The 18,399-nt window shown below is 38.6% G+C and overlaps 1 protein-coding gene across 2 annotated transcripts in view; it reads left to right on the top strand.

Annotated features, from left to right (window-relative positions):
• Positions 1 to 18,399, top strand: part of syt14a (synaptotagmin XIVa) — a 53,156-nt gene that overhangs the window by 14,682 nt on the left and 20,075 nt on the right. For both annotated transcript variants that reach the window (XM_055006163.1, XM_055006164.1), the window contains exons 2-4: positions 1,157 to 1,204; positions 12,180 to 12,332; positions 15,794 to 16,021. In XM_055006163.1, the coding sequence (XP_054862138.1) occupies positions 1,157 to 1,204; positions 12,180 to 12,332; positions 15,794 to 16,021 (429 nt within the window). The remainder of the gene's footprint in view (positions 1 to 1,156; positions 1,205 to 12,179; positions 12,333 to 15,793; positions 16,022 to 18,399) is intronic.

Raw genomic sequence — 18,399 nt, forward strand, 5'->3', positions numbered from 1 at the left:
GTCGGCATCGTCCTTTCTGTAGCCAAAATATTTCCGTACCACTGATGTTGCATTTCTTTGTGCAACTGAATCTCCCTTTGGAGTCTTTTTCTCCTGTTCCTCAAACACTTCGTTGTGCACATGCAGAGCTTTCATGTCAACAAACTCTGTGTCTTGTAAATAGGAAAAAACATGTGATTCCAAGAACTCTTAATTCATAGTAAATATTGTCAGACAGACTTGCACACATTGTGATGTTGATGCTGAAATGATATGTTATGCAGCCCTGTTTTCAACAGACCTAGACCAGCTGTTTTCCCCTAATTCCACTGTTTATGCTAAGCTAACCATCTCCTAGCTGTAGCCTCCAATTTAACAAACAGATTGCCCTCATTATCAAACTCTAGGCATGAAAATGAATAAGCATCGTCTGTATTTCTTCAAAGCCTTGTCTGTCTTTTTTTGCTTTTTAATTTTTCTTGGAGAAAAATCTTTTGTAAAGAGTTCAGAGAGAGTTAAGGATAAGAATAAGCCATATACAGGTACAAATACAGACAAGAAAGGTTTGTGACAAGAGAAATCTAAGTGCATGAATGATATGATTAACTCATGACACAAAGGTGATCTCTATTAAAATGCTCAAAATAAACGGTATATGCAGTGAGCTTTTTAGCGTAAGTAGTTTTCTCAGTGTTTGCAAATTTAAAACAGTGATTTCTGCTTCCAGTTTAATGCTTCTCTGCCCACAGAAGAACACAAAAATCCAGCAGGAGGATGCACACACCTGTCTTCAGCTGCTCTTCAGGTCTTTTGGGACCTCATGTAGCCAATTTGAATGAATTGAAAACCTGTACATATGTAGTTATTGTCAACTGCTGCTGCTTTCTAAGTCAGTCATAACAGACAGACTGGTTAAGTCTCAAATCCTTACAGTGCAATGAGTGCAACAGCAACAGAAGAGTGTTTCTTAGCTGAGGCACTTTATTTTAAACCCAACCAGCTTGTACATCGTACACCCACATCATCCAGTCTCTGTCTTCTATCTGTGTTATTCCTGTCCTTTTCCTGCGATTTTTGTCTGAATGCGTCGAAACATATTTAAATGTGTTGCCATGATGTTGTGTCTTTTGTTCCCTCCATCACAGTGTGGCTCATTGAAACTGCATTGTCTTTCCAGGTGGCGAGCGTAACTGTGGAGTACATGAGCTGATCTGCGTCAGAAAAGGTAGGGCAGATCAGAGCTCCTGCAGGCTCACCTCTGACTCCTGCACTGTCCTCACCAACCTTTATCACCATTACACTGTCACCATCCAAAGCCATCTGTGTTCTCCTGTTCCACTGTGTTTAGTGTTGTTGGATTGCGCTGTGTGTTTGAGTGTTCGTACATGCTCACTACTTGTGTTCAGTGTTTTTGTGAGACACATTCTGTCAGGTGAAATCAATTGGGGTATTACCTGCAGTGTTGTCAGGGAGATTATGTATATTCTGTCTTAATGTATGGCATACATTTGAAAAAGAGATTATTTCTCATTATGTAAAATACGCTCTGATTGAAAGGCCAGGGAACAGTATTTTGGTCTGTGCTTAACAAGTCAAAACATTAGTCAATACGGTAACACTTTAGATTACAGATCACATGTTATTGCATAAATATTTTATATGTGTGGGGCATGAAACTATCTTGAGAGATAATAAAAATCTAACTGTAAGGGATTAAAACATGGAATATGAGGTAATGTAAATGTTATTTGCATTATCTTTTGCCAATGATTGCAAAACTGTATGCGATGTAACAGAAGTAATTGCAAGGAAATACAAATCTAATGCAAGGTAGTGCAAAAGTAATTATGAGTGATTAGAAAACTAATGTGAGGTAACGCACAAATAGGACTACCTAATTATGGCCAAAATGATAGTCATGACTTCTCGCCTCTGGTTTTCTCACTCAGCTGTTTCTGCACATGCAACTCAGACAGCTGGAACTTTGAAAAGAATGAAATCAGTGTTTCTAATGTCAGGTTTATGGAAGCTTAAACCAAGAAGTTTTATCTACATGGGCTGCTGATCACCAGGTGTGATCAGTTCAGAGACTGTGCTTATAAGAATTGAAAATCAATTTTGCTGCCATCCACATTGAAATTGTCTCTTGTGCTTCTGCAACACTTGTAAGGGTGTCTCATTATGTAAACAAGTCCAGCACCATCTGTGAAGATGTTCACAGTGTGGTGTCACGTGGTCTTCTGACTCGTGACAGTTACTGCTTACACATATCGCTTGTGTGTTGCCGTGGCCATGAATCATGATTGATATTTTATTAATAGTGCAGCCCTGCTTTAAAGTTATTGAAAGGGATTATAGAACTTAATGGAGCGTAATATGAGTGATCAGAAAACTAATGTAACTCTGAAGGGGCTGCACAGTGGTCAGTGGTTAGCACTGTTGCCTCACAGCTAGAAGATCCCTTCACATCCTGGCCTAGGATCTTTCTGTGTGGAGTTTTCATGCTCTCCCTGTGCTTGCATAGATTCTGCCTCTCACACTCCAAAAACATGCTAATTGATGATTCTAAATTGTCCATAGGTGTGGTTGTTTGTCTGTATGTGTAGCCCTGTGATAGACTGGTGATCTGTCCAGGGTGTCCTGCCTTCACCCTAAGTCAGCTGGAATAGACTCCAGCCCCCCCATGACACTAATTAGGATTAAGCAGTGTATAAATAATGGATGGATGGCAACACAGAAGTGATTTTGAGGGATTAGAAAAATGAATAGAAAAAGCTACATGGCATACTGTATATTGATATATGGACGTTTTTATGCAGACATTAAAAAGAAGAGGAAGGGAGCTTGTCACACTATTCTGTCTACTGCATATTGTTCAAAAAAATGTTGATGAGTCAGAGTTTATGTTTTGTATTTGTTTGACTTGACAATATGACAGGACATACAATGGGCTTCTCTAATATTAGATTTGTGGTGGAACCCAAAACTCCATTACTGTTCTAAATATTTTATAATAACATTAAAAACACACATATATTGTAACTATTTTTTTTTGCTATTGACCTAAACACTTCTTAGGTTTAGCCTTGTGTCTTAATCCTTAACAGATACTCTACATTTTCGATCTATTGATGAGGTCCTTGCATTAAAATTTTTTAAATTCTATTATGTCTATCTATCTATCTATCTATCTATCTATCTATCTATCTATCTATCTATCTATCTATCTATCTATCTATCTATCTATCTATCTATCTATCTATCTATCTATCTATCTATCTATCTATCTATCTATCTATCTATCTATCTATCTATCTATCTATCTATATCTATATATATATCTATATATCTCTCTCTCTCTCTCTCTATATATATATATATATATATGTGTGTGTGTGTGTGTGTGTGTGTGTGTGTGTGTTTGTGTATATAAGCTCCCTCCCTCTTCTTTTTAATGTGTGCATACAAACGTCTATATATCAATATAAATATATAAATATATATATATATATATATATATATATATATATATATATATATATATATATATATATATATATATATATATATATATATATATATATAGTCTGGGAAAAAGAGGGAACAAGCACAACAACAGTGAATTACTTCAGTTACATTAATGCATTATTTTGTGTATTTACATTGGACATAACTGTTAATTAATTTTGTAATGAATCGTCACAGTAAATGGATGAAACACTCTCCATTGTATGGGTAAATTAATGCTAAAAACATTTTCTACTTCTTGTCACGTCTAAAGACTGAGTAGGTGGGGATCAGATAGATGAGTGGTTCGGGCTTCTACCAAATGGGCTCAAATGCTGACAGCATGGGCGTTCTGACTTTTATTTCATGACGTTTCCCTGCTGTTTCTCCTACATTTTCTGTCTGTCTTCACTGCTCCGATCCCAAAAAAAAAGGCAGTAAAACGACCCAAAAGTAATAACTGCAAAAGAAGTTAGATGTTTCTTAAGTGGCTGCATCTATTGAAGGTCATGATGGTGCTGCAGCCGCCCAATTTAATACAGACAAGCTTTTAACATATCAGACTGGTTAGAATAGTTCTAATTTAACATGTTCCTTTTCTTTCCTGTGGAACATTCATATTCATGGTACTGACTCTTTTAAAACCAAAAAACTGAGAGTGTTTGTCACGTTGTATGAGCCAGCCAAGTGGTCTGGTTGTGTAAGAAAATGTTCAAATTTGGGTTACCCTATTTATTTTTTTAGTTTTTTGTGTTTGTGGGAGATTCACTCCAGAGGTGTGTGTGTGTGTGCCGTGTGTTTGTGCGTGTGGACAAGTTTGTGACTACACAGTAGGTATTGTGCTTCAGAGCATTGTCTGAGCCTGTGTGGGAGTTTGTATGGGAGAGATGAGAGTGCTTATGGGCTGCCTGTGGAGTGTGTGGGTGTCTTTGTGCTTTTAGATGGTTTTGTGCTTTTTGACATTGAACATGGCAACTGTTTCCATGCGGATAAAACTCAACAAAGACAGCACAGACGAGCCACAATGAATGCAATATACAACCGTATTTGTCAACAGTGACAATATAATCCAACTTGTAGAATTTTTGTGTGAATCACATTGTTATTATTTTTGCATGGCTTTCCTCTGACTCTTTTCCCTGTATACATTCGTAATATAGTTGGATTAGAAGGTAACAGGGTCAAACAAGCAGTCCAGATGTCTTGTTTACCAGCTACCTGGCATTGAAGGATGACAGCTGATAAGAACACTGGCTCTCACTGTCATTGTTGAGACTGTCAAAAACAAATCATGTTTTGCCACTTATAAAACTAGCAAAACACTTTCCTGGTTTATGATGGCAAACTTATACACATGGCATGGCTCTTGTTGATTCTAGCTGAAGATGTGCAGCCATATTAGATTAATCTCAAATGACTGTCAAATAGAAGCATTTTTTCGAAACCTAAAACCACCTGCTCCTCCTGTTTGGTCAGATCAAGAAGTCATTTCATGGTGCACCGTGCAGGAACCTTTCTGTGACATGAATTCCTTTCATTTGATTAAAAAGGAAATGGCATTGTGCCCTTGGATCTGTGGTCACATATTGAATGTCTGCTTTCTCAGTAAGTCTGAGAGAAAAGCAACTATTGATTGTACTTTAAAGTTTTCTTGTTCATCTAAAATACTTCATAGTTTTTTAACATACCTATTCAGAGCCTTTTGTGACCCAACATGCATATAAGCCAAACGAAACTGGTTCTTGTCTTTATTACATTTTTACAATAAATTCCAGATGTCAAATTTAATTTTCAAGTTCATCAATATTTGTCAGCATAGCCTGTTACAAATCATTTTATGCTGTAATATCTTCGACATAGTAACTTCTCACAGAGAGACACCTACCAAACCTAAATTTGTCAGCACATTGATCACTAAATCTGGCAGTGTTTTTAATAATGTGCTCATTGCCCTAACAGTATATAGCGGATGAACAGACATAACTCCTCCAACATTTTTGTGGGAGTTTGTTAGGTGAAAAGGTTCTTATTCTCAACAGATCAAACCCCTCAAGAGCATCCAGCCACTTTGGAAGGTTGCTGCACATCTTCTCTTTTCTCTAGCTGCAGCCACAGCAGCTGAATCCCAAAGTTTTCCAGAGAACTGCCTCACTTCTGTGATATTTGGCTTCCCAAACTGGAAACTTGAGCTCAAAAAATACTTCTTTGTGCCTAGCAGCAGAGTTGGGGCAGCGTAGGTAACTACAAGATGCCATCATCAGTCATAATGCCTCTAACTGGACGGTATCTTGGCCAATGTGTTTAGAGCACATATTGTCTGAACTAGCTTTATGAGTCTCATGCTTCTGTTTCGCTTTTAAATGATCTGATTCATCATCAGCAGTGTGAGGTACACCTTCATCTCCAGAGCTGTTCATTGAAACCCTGTAATCTCAAAGAAAACACTATTGTAGAACTGGAAGATTAATCAAAATGTTATTGAAATCACAATATGGCTAAGTGTAATATCCAAATTACAGGAGCTGCAATTTTGTGATAAAGGCCTCACAAACATAACAACTATAAATGAAGCATTATGGTGTTGCAGAGAGAACATGCAGCAAAACACACATCATCATTTCAAATTCTTCTCAGTGGAAGAAAAATTTAAAAAAATGACCATTCCCACAGAAATTGTGACTCACATTATATTTGCTGTCTGTCAAAATAATCCCAGTATGATTTGCAGGTGCTGCAGTTGTGCTGCCGTGACAGAAATGTTAGAGGAGCATTTTTTGTCACTGTGTGCATTTTTATTCATAAAACACATAACAGTATAACAGTAAAACAACTGTGCCAGCCTATCCTGAATACCCTGAATAAAACAGTAACACTTATATTCTTTTGGTCACTTTAGACATGAGGAAAACATTAGCTTGTTATTAACGTTTGGAGAACACCAGAGAGCTGAGTGGTTCATTGAATGAAAAGACTAAACTAGACTGGTGTGAAACTAAGGGTTAATGAAGAGAGACCAGTTTCCCCATTTGTTTCCATGCCATATACTTAATTTATGTTGTCCTGTTAATAACAGAGGCATCTGGTAATTTAGAAACCATTTCAGTTTGTCAGTAAGCAAAACAGACAGTATATGAAAGCTAGTCATTATTGTGTCATATTTTTCATATAATCCACTTTTTTAGAAATGTAAGCAGCAGATGAATCTCCTACTGTGATGTCTTTAGTCTGTTATCATGTCGAGGAAAGACTTTGTCAGTAGGGTGTAGTTGTAAATGCCAAATATCTCCATTTCAGAAGTAAAGTTTAATCAGAATCTTACTGAAAGTCTCCCTCAAAAATTTTCAAGAAACTGTCTCTTGCAAAGGTGTTTGGTACATTTTATAACCATTACAAGTTTGGTTTCCCACAATTTTGTTCTCTGTGCTTCTTGTATAACAAAGTCCGTAATTGTTCAATCTTCCTGTGAGTCACCAGTCAGTCCCACACACATTATCTAAGGGCTATTCTCAGTATTTTAATGGAATACAGTTGATTTGGTAAAGTAAGTCTAACAGGAAAATGAGAAATGATGTTAGACAGCTTGTACCACGCATCACCCACACTGTATGACTGCACCGGTACTGCAACGTTTCCCGTAGAAATGCTAATTTTTGGGATAAAACATTCATTTTTTTGAGCATGTTCAGGGAGTACACACAGGAATGAAGCCTGAATACAGAATTAGTGTATAGATTCAAGCAAAATGTTGTAGTCCTAAGTCAAGAAGAGTAAAGTAAAGAGTGAAACTGTCTGGGATTTAATATTCTTTTCCCTGTTTGAGCCAGGTGGGGAATTATACAGAGCAGGATCCCTCCCGCTCCATCTGTGCTGTGAATAATTCAGTCAACAGTGAGAAGCTGGTACAGTGTGAGCAGACAGGCATTCCCATGAGATAACGCCTCCTGCTCCCACATCACCATGTGACCAAACATTGTGGGCTACCAACAATATTCAAGGCTCATTACAGCCAGAGAGAACAAACAATTACTCAAAAAAATCTAGCACTTTTTCTTTTTTTTTTTTTGTCATGCGCACATGTTTGTAGGCTAAAAAGTCAAGGTGCTGGAAATAAGAGCGCAGCAGGTTATGCAACATTCTTCTCTAGTTCTTTAGGTGTGAGTCTGGCTAGGAACCAACCTATTGTTAAATCAAGCTAGACATCTCATTGCGTGCCAATTTGTACAAATTACTTACTCTCTTTAAGCTTTAATTGAATGTTTGTTTACTGATGCAAAACATTATAGGAATTCCTTCAAATCTGGGTTGAGATATATAATATTTAACACAATAACAGCCTGAAACAATGCAAAAGTGCAGAGTCCAGTTAATTGTTGCAGACATTGTATTGGATTTATAAATAGCAGAATACACATCATCATCTATGATCGGAAAAAAAGATGCCATTGAAGTGCACTGTCTTCCCAAATGAGCTCCTTAGCTCCTATTTGTACCGACGCACTCGTTTGACTCATTTGAACAAAATGGACTTTACATATAGGGACTTCATGCTGCGCACAGCTTCATTCATCATGTTAAATGAGCTCGGCACTAATTTGAGGTGTGAACAATGTATTCCCTCTAATTGTGCTTAAAAGCTGTCACATCTTTCCTCTTATAGTAGCTTTTTTTTATTACCTCTTCCTACTTGCATGGCCTTTAAGTAGTCGCAAGAACATTGTAAAGAGAATATCTGAGACATTTGTTCTCTTTGCTGTTGATTTGCTGCTAAGTACCTTTGCACTGCATAAGTCACACAGCTTCTGCTCAGGGTTTATGTGACAACCAGATAGTCCTGTTTTTCAGTTATGATGTTCAAATACACCAATCAGCCACAACATTAGAAGCACATGCCAAATATTGTGTAGGTTCCCCTTGGGACACCAAAGCAGCTCTGACCCATCGAAGCTATCAGGTGCTGGGATGTTAGCAGGAGATCCTTAAACCTTGAAAGGTGTGAGATAAGGCATAGATCTGACTTAATTTTGCAGCACATCTAGCAAACACTTGATTGTGTTGCGCTTTAGGAAATTTGATGAGAGGGGCAACATCTTGAACTCTTGGTGATATTCCTAATCCGTTCCTGGGCAACTTATGCAGTATTCTGCTGGAAGAGGCTACTCCCATTAGGCTGCTAGGGCATACAACACCCTGGCGCAACAATAATTATGTAGGTGCTACTGGTGAAAGTCACATCTACATGAAGGAAATGGATGAATGGTTCCAGTAGAACATTGTCTTGAGCATCACAGTGCCTTCTTTCCATAGTGCACCCTGCTGCCATCTCTTCTGCAGGTGAACTACAAGTTTGATTTATCAGATTTGTTGCTCCATGGTCCAGTTCAGATGTCCAAGTAGGTCATTTTGGTAGTGGACAAGTGTCTGGTCTGCAGGTATTCAGACCTATACACAGTAAACTGTGATGCACTGTGTGTTCTGACACCTTTCTGTCATGGAAAGGTGATTATAATTATAATTTTATTATTATATTAACAGTTTTAGCTAGAAGTAACTCTTATGTGGGATCAAACTACACAGGCCAGCCTTCATCTCCCACATTCATCAGTGAGCCTTGGGCCTCCATAGCTGTCACCGGTTCATTGGTTGAGGTGCTCTGACCCAGTTGTGTGATGACAATTTGGATGTTGTGCTGCCTACCTAAAACATCCCATCCCTTGAAAGGTGCCATTGTAACAAGATGATCAAATGTTTTTAATTCACTTGTCAGTGGTTTGAATGCTGTGACTGATGAGTGTGTTTCTGTTCACACATGATTCTTTAATGTCTCATTATGTTGTCAAGGCTCAGAAGCTGAACATGTATGACAGAAATCCTGCATCGCTAATTGCAGGCATGAAATCTGAAAGATGTTGGCACTTACCAGGCTGTATAATGAGACAATTGGTGGCGTTTGGGGATGTGTAGGAGCCAGTGTTTGTAAATCTACTGGTAACTAAAGTCTGGACATCAAAGCCTCCTTTTTCTTTGACTTTTTTTTGTTCTCTTTGTCATGATTCGCCCAACATTATGTAGATGCAATATTAAAACAAGAAAAGCACTCGGAGAGCGCAGTACTCCACCAAAGCTGCTCAGTCATTGTGTCATTTCAACGGATGAAATCTTGAAAAACTTTGTGGCAGAAATCACGGCACCATAGAATATGGCCATTTAATATAGATGTACCCACAAACAAAGTGAGCTTGTGCTGAGCACAGGCGTGTGTTTTGAATGCGTACATTATGTACAGATACTGAATCGCGTGACCTAAATATGTAGCAGGCGGCGGGAAGTCATGGGACTCATCAGACACCCCCACAATTTAATCAAATGTTCCTTGTATCATTTCTGATGGATAAGTCCTGATAAGTCATCAACTGTCAATTTGTAGTCGGATCGCAATCGTGATTGTCAGCAGGCAGCTGACTTAGCATTCACTTGTCACAGTTGCAGTGACACTGTGCCGTTATCTGGTAATGATACAGAAATCTTTAACAAATCTGTGGATCCAGACTAAAAGCCGCATCACTGCCAAAATCTAATCAGTTGATCCTTGTGTCATTTCTGACCTTTCCTGAAAATTTCATCCAAATCCGTTGTCCGTTTTTGAGTAATGTGGCTAACAGACAGACAGACGGACAGACAAAGTCAACGGCAATTGTCACATAACGCTGCTGAGACTCTGCCTCCTTAGCAGAGTAATGATAGAGTACCCTTTAAAGCGGTATTCTAAACCATTAACAGTTGAAAATATTGTAATTGGGCCTGGGTGGAGCTGACAGCAGTTAGATAATACTGTATTTTTTCCATGTCCTCTCCACATTCCACAGTCAACCATCACCTTGTGCACCACTCTATATGCTCCACCGCTATCCGTCAGAAGACGACTAGCATACAGAGTGGTGCTCAAGTTTGCTTTTTCCATCGCAAACTTTGTGTGTGTTTGAGTTTTCTGCATTCAGACATAAACTCCCCAGTCCGTCCTGTATGTTACACTGTAAATGCAAACTTCTTCTGCAGTGCTGGAAAACAAGTAACTGTATTCACCTCTTTATTCTATTATTCAGCACAATGCTTTCTGGAATACTAAGACTAAACTTTTACAGTAGCAAGCAAACACTGACCTTTCTGCAAAGTTTTCTGTACTCAACAGGCAATCACTCTGAATGAGCATGTGTCCTACTCAATATAAATGTCTTTAATAGGCTCCTGCAATTAGTTTAATATGGTCTTCAGCGCCATTGTGCTTAAAGTGGTTATTGCCTTTTAGACAATAGTGTCTGAGTAGCATGGGTGCAGTCCTTTCTGTCATTCTGTCATGTCAATATGAAAGATGCCATATCTATTAGACAGTAAAATGTGTTTGCCAAATGTCTCTCAACATGATAAACACACATCAGACTACTCTCTAACTTCTTGTTCTCGGTGACTCATCTCAGCATAATTTGCCTTGGACAGTTATCATTAGGTCAGGGAAAAAAGGTAGAAATGTCTCTCAAAGTGGTAGTTAAGTATTTTCATTTATTCTTATGTAACAATCTGAGAAGGTGACACATTCATACTTTGGACGCCCACACTGGCAGCACAAGAGACCCAAAGTGAATTCTGCAATTTTGTCCCCCTGATTACAACAATTTATTATACCTACGCAAAATGTCAAATTAGTTTCTTGAACTTACTGTATGAGGTGACTATTCTCTGGAACATAGAACTTTAATAGGGGTCTGTGCAGTGAAAATGTTCCACTAAACCATAGTGGTGTTGTTCTTTTAGCTTAAAGGGCTTCCAGTAATTAGTTGCTGGACCAAGATGTTAAACTTATTTGATTGCTTTGATGCCACTACCACAGAGAACAGAAAACATTACATCCCGAAAGCTTAGAATCTCCCCTGTGGTAACATCTGATGATAGCATTGCCCATCTGTGGAACATTGAAGGTCATACGTGAGGTGGAAGGTCATGCTTTCATCTGTCAAGAACACAGTCAGTGTTTTCATCAGCAGGGTTCAGAAAGGTTTAACAAATCCTGCCTGCATCTCTAATGATGTTTACATCCAAAACACACTGAATCTACTGATGTGTGGCAGCCAGTGTTGCGCTTAATGAGATCTGACTCGCCTGTGTGTCTGGAGTCTGAAGTGACGCTGCACCTGAACCTGTTGCTATGGCAACCAACAGGTTGTGTCTCTGCAGTGATATAACCTCGCTGTCTCTCTCTCTGTCTCTCTCATCCGTGTTGAGCTGATGTTTGCCGAAAGTGTTTTTTTTGGGGGGGGGGGTTTTGCATCAGGCCATCGTTATACAATTAACATTTACACAAACTACATAAATGTGTATTTTTTTTTAGTTTTCAAGTCAAATAACATCTTTATTGAGTGTTAGATGAGAAGATTAACATTTAACTTTCAAAAGTATGAATGCCTGTTTCTCCCAAAATGTCCGACTACAGACTATATTTGAGATAGAACAAGTAGATGGATCACGGACAGATATAAACACTCTTGGTGTGAAAAGGGGGTCTTAATTAGCATGTTTTTTGAGCATTTGAAGCCATATTATTTGGATAGTGTTCGCATTTGTTTACCAAAAGTGTTATGTGTGTTGATGGTATGTAAAGTGCTAAAAAGAATGTAACTTTAACTTGAACGTCTATGTCCCAGTTTCTCCAGAGGTTCTGGGGTTTCTGACAGCCATCGGACTCTTCATCATCCTCATGACCTTCCTCTTCTGGTACCTCAACAACAAGCTGGCACTAGAGAACCCAGGGAGCCTGCAGTGCCTTGATGACTTCAGGAAAAACACCGAACTACAGGGTGAGCAGTCACACATACTGAAGATGCTCATTTCGTGAGTGTTTTACATTGTTTTGGCTAAATTTAGGCCACTCAAAAGCTGTTTTACACTTGGAGGTTAGGGCACAGATCAAGAACTGCACCATGACCCCTCTAAAAAGCTTCCCGAAGGTTCTGCACTCATTGTTTCAGTGTCAGCATCCACTTGTGTCCAGCCACTCTCTAAAATGATGCAGCTTGAGGCCTGACCTGACCTGTGCATCGAGACACTCTCCGTTGGCTCTGGCCTTTCTCAGCCCATGACGGGATTACTGTTGCTGACAGATGTAGGGCTGTTTACTTGTCTTCCTTCCACAGGGACTCAGAACCTTCAAAGGTTGGTGACTCCAGGGACCAGAGCACAGGGACTTGTCTCTATCCTGAGAAGCCACCTGAGTTCATAACAGAGTGAGGCTATGTAAGGTTGTGAAGTGCTTTATTACGATGCCTAATTTTTTTCCTGGTTATCTTTTTGTACAGTGAATGTTGTGATGAAAACATGGGACAGTGATGTTTATTTTGATCTTGTGTTGAATTATAAAACAAACTAGTAAAGATGAATTCTTGCGTCCCATCTCTGCCAAAACTAGTTTATTTTAAAGATGTAAAATAATGTCTTCTTCTTGATGTTTTCTCTATAACGAAATGCATACAAGAAGATCCCCCATTCGTGTCCCAGCCTGGGCCTTGGATCTTTCTGTGTAGATTTTGCATGTTTTATTCCTCTCTATGCGTGGGTTTTCACCAGGTTGTCAGTCTTCCTCTTACAGTCCATAAACATGCTGAGGTTAATTGGTGATTCTAAATTTTCTGTAGGTGTGAATGTGAGTGTGCTTGGTTGTCTCTCTACATGTAGCCCTATGACAGACTGTTAATTGTCCAGGGTGTCCCCTGTCTTCACCCTAAGTCAGCTGGGTTAGACTCCAGCCCCCCAGCGACCCTAATGAGGATTGTAGATAATGGATGGATAGTAACACAGAAGTGATTTTGAGGGCTTATAAAAATGAATAGAAAAAGCTACATGACACACTGTATATTGATAAATTGACGTTTGTATGCACACATTAAAAAGAAGAGGGAGAGAGCTTGTCAGAAATGTTCCAGTGCATCCTTCATCCAGTCATTTTAAAGCTCTGCTGCCTCCTGCTGGAAGAAACACAAAGCTACAACTGTCTCAGACTTAAAAGCGAGAATGCTATAGTGGCTGATTTAAAAACATGCAGCACCTTGACAAATGCAGCATATTCAAAAATACATTTGATTGTTGGAATTGACTTACACTTCTCATGGTATAGGACCATTATATATCTATACATATTTTCTACAATACACAGACAGATTATCCTCTGTTTTCTATGCTATAATGTGCTCCTTTTATTATTTTTAATTTACCCCCCTTATGGAGAATGTGCATGACAGTGGAAAACGCCTCACATTAAAAGGGAGTGTAAATCAAGATCATCATTACATGCAACTTTAGCTTCAAATGTCACCTTACAGATGATAAATATTTTAGCTTCACAAATATCTAGTTTTTATTTTCTAATTTAATAATTAATTACCATTACGTTATGTATAAAATGCATGTCAGTAAATTGCATTGTCTACACAGAAAAGGCAAATTTTTGGTGTATTTTTATGAATATGTTAAGCGTATAGATATATATTCAGTTACATAACAAGGCACTGTGTTGCGTAATATTTCTAATTGTGGACTAAGCAGCATGGCAGTATTATGACTGTGAGAAACATTCAAGAGTCTGTACCACTGCTACAACTGCATACTGTACAAAGTTCAGATTTTGCAAATGTTTCACCTTTCCATGTCTTTCATTTCTTTTTCTTGTTTGTCTATTTTTTGTGAGTGGTGGTTGTTCTTAGCTGTCATTGATTTTTAAAAAAAAAGGCACAATTTAAAATGTCATATTGCATTATTATGGTTGAAATCATAAACGCACCTCTTATTGTTAATCATCCAAAGCCACGTGTGTTTGGTTGAAAAATATGGTTTCCTCCTTGACATACAAATGGTTTTGACAGAGCAATAAAAGGTCATCTCAGTAGGTCCTGGAGTAACAACACAACCATATCTAATTCCTTTAGACATATGTTGGCGTGTTGGTAATCTTTACACCAATTGCATGACTTGGTAGGTAATTAATTTCAAACACATTCTGAAATCACATTTTTAGATGGTGCAGTACATGATGAGGAAGCATTCCACTACAGTTACACTGAATAGTTATAGATGGTGGATCTCAATGTTAATCCATTTCTAGCTTTCAGGACCCATATTTACATGCAAATTGTTTGCTTTTGAGGTTTTCCCATTTACTTCAGTGTTTTAGAATGCTTTTTTGAGCATGTTAGTTACAAAGTCCACACCAAAGGAAGATATTCTTTCACAGAAAACACTAATCCTCACCTTAGCAAGTAGCTGCAAACTAATTTCCTTACCTAGTACACCTGATCCCGGATTCAAACGAGACTTTCACTGCATATACTCATAGAGTATATGAGATTATGGTACGTAGTCAACATTGCCTTGCTTTCAGCGAGAAAACTGACCAGTCAGAGCAGACTGGGCTTTTCAGGAGGGAGGCCTTCAAGAGACAGGAGCTAAAATGGAGCGTTTTGGAGAGAGGTTGAGAAGAAATGCTGAGATTTACAGTATGAGGAAGTAGTGTGTTTTAGAACATTAAAGCATTTCAAGATATTCTAGTCAACCCCAAAAATAAATTTAGAAACCTATAAATGTAGGCTCTGTAATAAGCATCCCTGAATCACTCGACAAGGACAACAAAGGAGTGTAAGACATCACCGTGTGACGACATCCAGCAGGATATTACGAAATGAGTCATGACATCTTGTAATTTTCTCTGTGAATTCAGTAAATACAAAACACTGAATGAGTAATGTGGATAATTAGATGCAGGAGAAATGAAATGGAGTAAGTAGCATCGCAGGGTGAGTGTGCAGATGTTCCTTTTTGATTTCAGTGCTCTTTGAATGTGGAACCTTAGCAAAGCTTTTACTGAATAATCTGCAGCTCTGTGTTCACAATGATTACAACAGCTGTCTCCACCAAATAATCCTGTTTGTCTATGTATCTTTACTGGTAAAGTCAGCTGTGTCCACCACAGGCTCAATTATATTGATGTAACTGCTGTTCTTCAAGAACTTGTTTTTTCTGAAGCCTTTGAACCAAATGCCATACTAGTAAAGCTTCAGCAAGTTGTTAATTTTATCTTGGGTAATGTGCTCATTCAAAGCAAAAAAAAAGTATTAATTTCTGTTGAACAATTCAAACTGTAGTTTTGTTTGTTTGTTTTTTTTTTTTTACTCAGGAGATTTGCTGTGAAATGCAGCAGTGATGCCAGTAGAGGCTGCCACTCTACCTGGTTTCAGGCTGCCACTAATTCTGTTCCATTCTCCACCAACAGACAAGGCCTACGCTGACGCCGACCTGCAGGGCTCATCATCGGACAGCGAGGATGAACTGATGGGTCAGTATCAGGAAGCGGTCAGCCGCTCTCAAGGCCTCCGGGGAGGAGCCAAGGCAGCTTCTAACGCCAAACACACCGGAGGTTTCAGCTGGGAGAGCCGGCAGAAGTACAGCCCTCTGACTGCTGATTATGACGGCTACAGCAGTGAAGCCTCGGCTGATGATGGTAGGTCCTCTGTAGGCTCTTTAAAATATGTTTCCATGGACATCAACATTTTCCTCCCCATCTGTGTAATGACACGTTGCTCTAAAGATTAGGCCTGATATTTCCTTCTTATCGCCACAGTAAGCTTGAGTAAAATGCCCTGATTTTTCTGCACCTCTCTGCCAACAAACACAAGTACACAACACACACAGCGCACACACTGATACACACTGTCAGTTAATCCAGAGAGGTGATCAAAGCAAAGCTCCCGTTCAGCACACTCTCCGTGGGAGGGTTGTGAAACAGTCAACTGTCTGCATAATCTGCACAGCCGCAGCCTCGCACTTTTTTTTTTCTAACTCATCTATGTTTCCCATCTGCCACACTCGCCATCGCCGTGCTGCTTTCAAGAAGTTCTTTTTTTATTTATTTCATTTCCAGATAGGCCAAGTCACAAGAGAACACTGACACTGACCTCATTTGATCAGTCTGTCACGGCGCTAACAGAGAAATGTGTGCTGTTTATTTATTTAACATGAAATTAAAAATACACTCTACAACAGCACAGTGAGAATCTGAGTAGGTAAATATGTGCTGAAGTAATTATTCCAAAGGAATGGTTCAGGATTTAGGGAAATATGCGTCCATGAGAAGACATCAGTCCACAGAAGATAAAAGATATCACCAGCAGCTGGCTGTCTTCGTGTAAACAGAGAGACTGGCTCTCCACAACAGCAACAGCATCTGCATATCAACACCTTTAAATCTCAGTAATTAACACGTTAAGCCTTGTTTGTTGAATTTATACAGAAACCAAAGTGTTAAAACAACAAGTTGTGGGTATTGTGAGGATTCTGTGGTGGACACTTTTTTTTGGCATCCAGCAGTGACTTGCTGAGGTGTTGTTGTCACGGCAACTTGTCGTTTTCTTTACTTTGGTGTTTGTACAGATTAAACAAACAAGACAGAGTGTGTTAATTACTGAGCTTTAGTGGCACTGGAAAGAATATTTTTCACTGTCAGACAGAGCCAGGCTACCTGTTACACCTCTTTCTTTTCTCCAGTTTTAATGGTAAGCTATTTTAACTGACTGCTGGCTGTAGCTTCATATTTTCTTAACATATTGCTCTTTTCATTTAAGAACTTGAATTAGCTTGTGTCCCAAAATGTCAAACTTGTTTTTCAGAACTGCTTTTTATCTGTTGCAGGGAATAAATGATTAGATCAAGAGTCCAAAATCAAAACAAAAGGAAGTAGGAAATAGTAAGTGATTAAAAATAGCTGCTTAAAATGTCAAATAAATAGAATTGCAGCTGTGATGCAGCTTCTAGCAGAAAGACTGATGTCTTCTTTACATCCTGCAGAACTGTATCCGTTGTTGTATTTGGACACACACTAAGGCGCCTGTACTCAACATCCTCAGAAAGAATCAGCCGTGTTTGTGTCTGACGGTGTTTTTCAAAGACAAAAACAATCTAATCTTTGCCAGGGTCCTCAATTGGTGAATCATGTCTGAACCAGTTTTGTGTTATATAAGACAGTGGGTTCCAAGGCTGAGTGTCTGGCACAATCTATTTAAAGCAATGTTTGAATGTGTTGCTGAGGGATAAATAGTGCATGGCATGCTTCTGACTCCATTAGCAAAGAAGCAACACGCCGCACAAGGTTGTCGTTATGCAAGTGCCGTGAAGGCAGAGTGTGTCCTTGTGATCGCTGGATGGTGTCTGTCATCCTCAGCTCAAGCTCAGAATATTACCTTTGTTATACAGAATAGTGCAAGATTTGCTTTTTAGCGAAATCATCTGTACATGCTTTTAGGTAATTCTGGAAAGCATATACAGAAATGTAAGAATAACTCATTTTTGTTATACTAATGCGTTTTCTGTGGAGACGTATTATTTGACCAAAACTGCAACACAGAAATTATTTATTCTTAATTTTTGGCCTGAAGTTGTTAAACAGAGACAATTTATCAGCACAAAATCTGGATTTTATTAAATATAAACTACATTTATACGGACATTTTGTTTAGTTTTTCAATGATTTTGCTTGTATCATCACATAGATCTACAGAGAGATGTTTCTGTCAAATACAGTGCTTTTAAAAACGCATCATGAATCATCTTCATATGTAGAGCCCTCCAAAATCTTATCAACAGAAACTGTTTTGGTCATTTAGAGATTTGAATCTGAGATTAAAACCCAACAATGAGGCAAAAAATTTTATTTGAGGCTGTTTATCTTTTTTAGATGTAGTTATAGATTCTACATATATATATATTTCCATTTCATTGCAGTGTTATTATACCGTGATATATATTTTCCAACAACCATAGTTAAGTGCAGGCATCACTTAAAACACTGGTTCTCAACTTTTATGACTTATAATGGCTTAAAAC

This window comes from Amphiprion ocellaris, chromosome 20 (assembly GCF_022539595.1).
Source record: "Amphiprion ocellaris isolate individual 3 ecotype Okinawa chromosome 20, ASM2253959v1, whole genome shotgun sequence".
Lineage (NCBI taxonomy): Eukaryota > Metazoa > Chordata > Actinopteri > Pomacentridae > Amphiprion > Amphiprion ocellaris.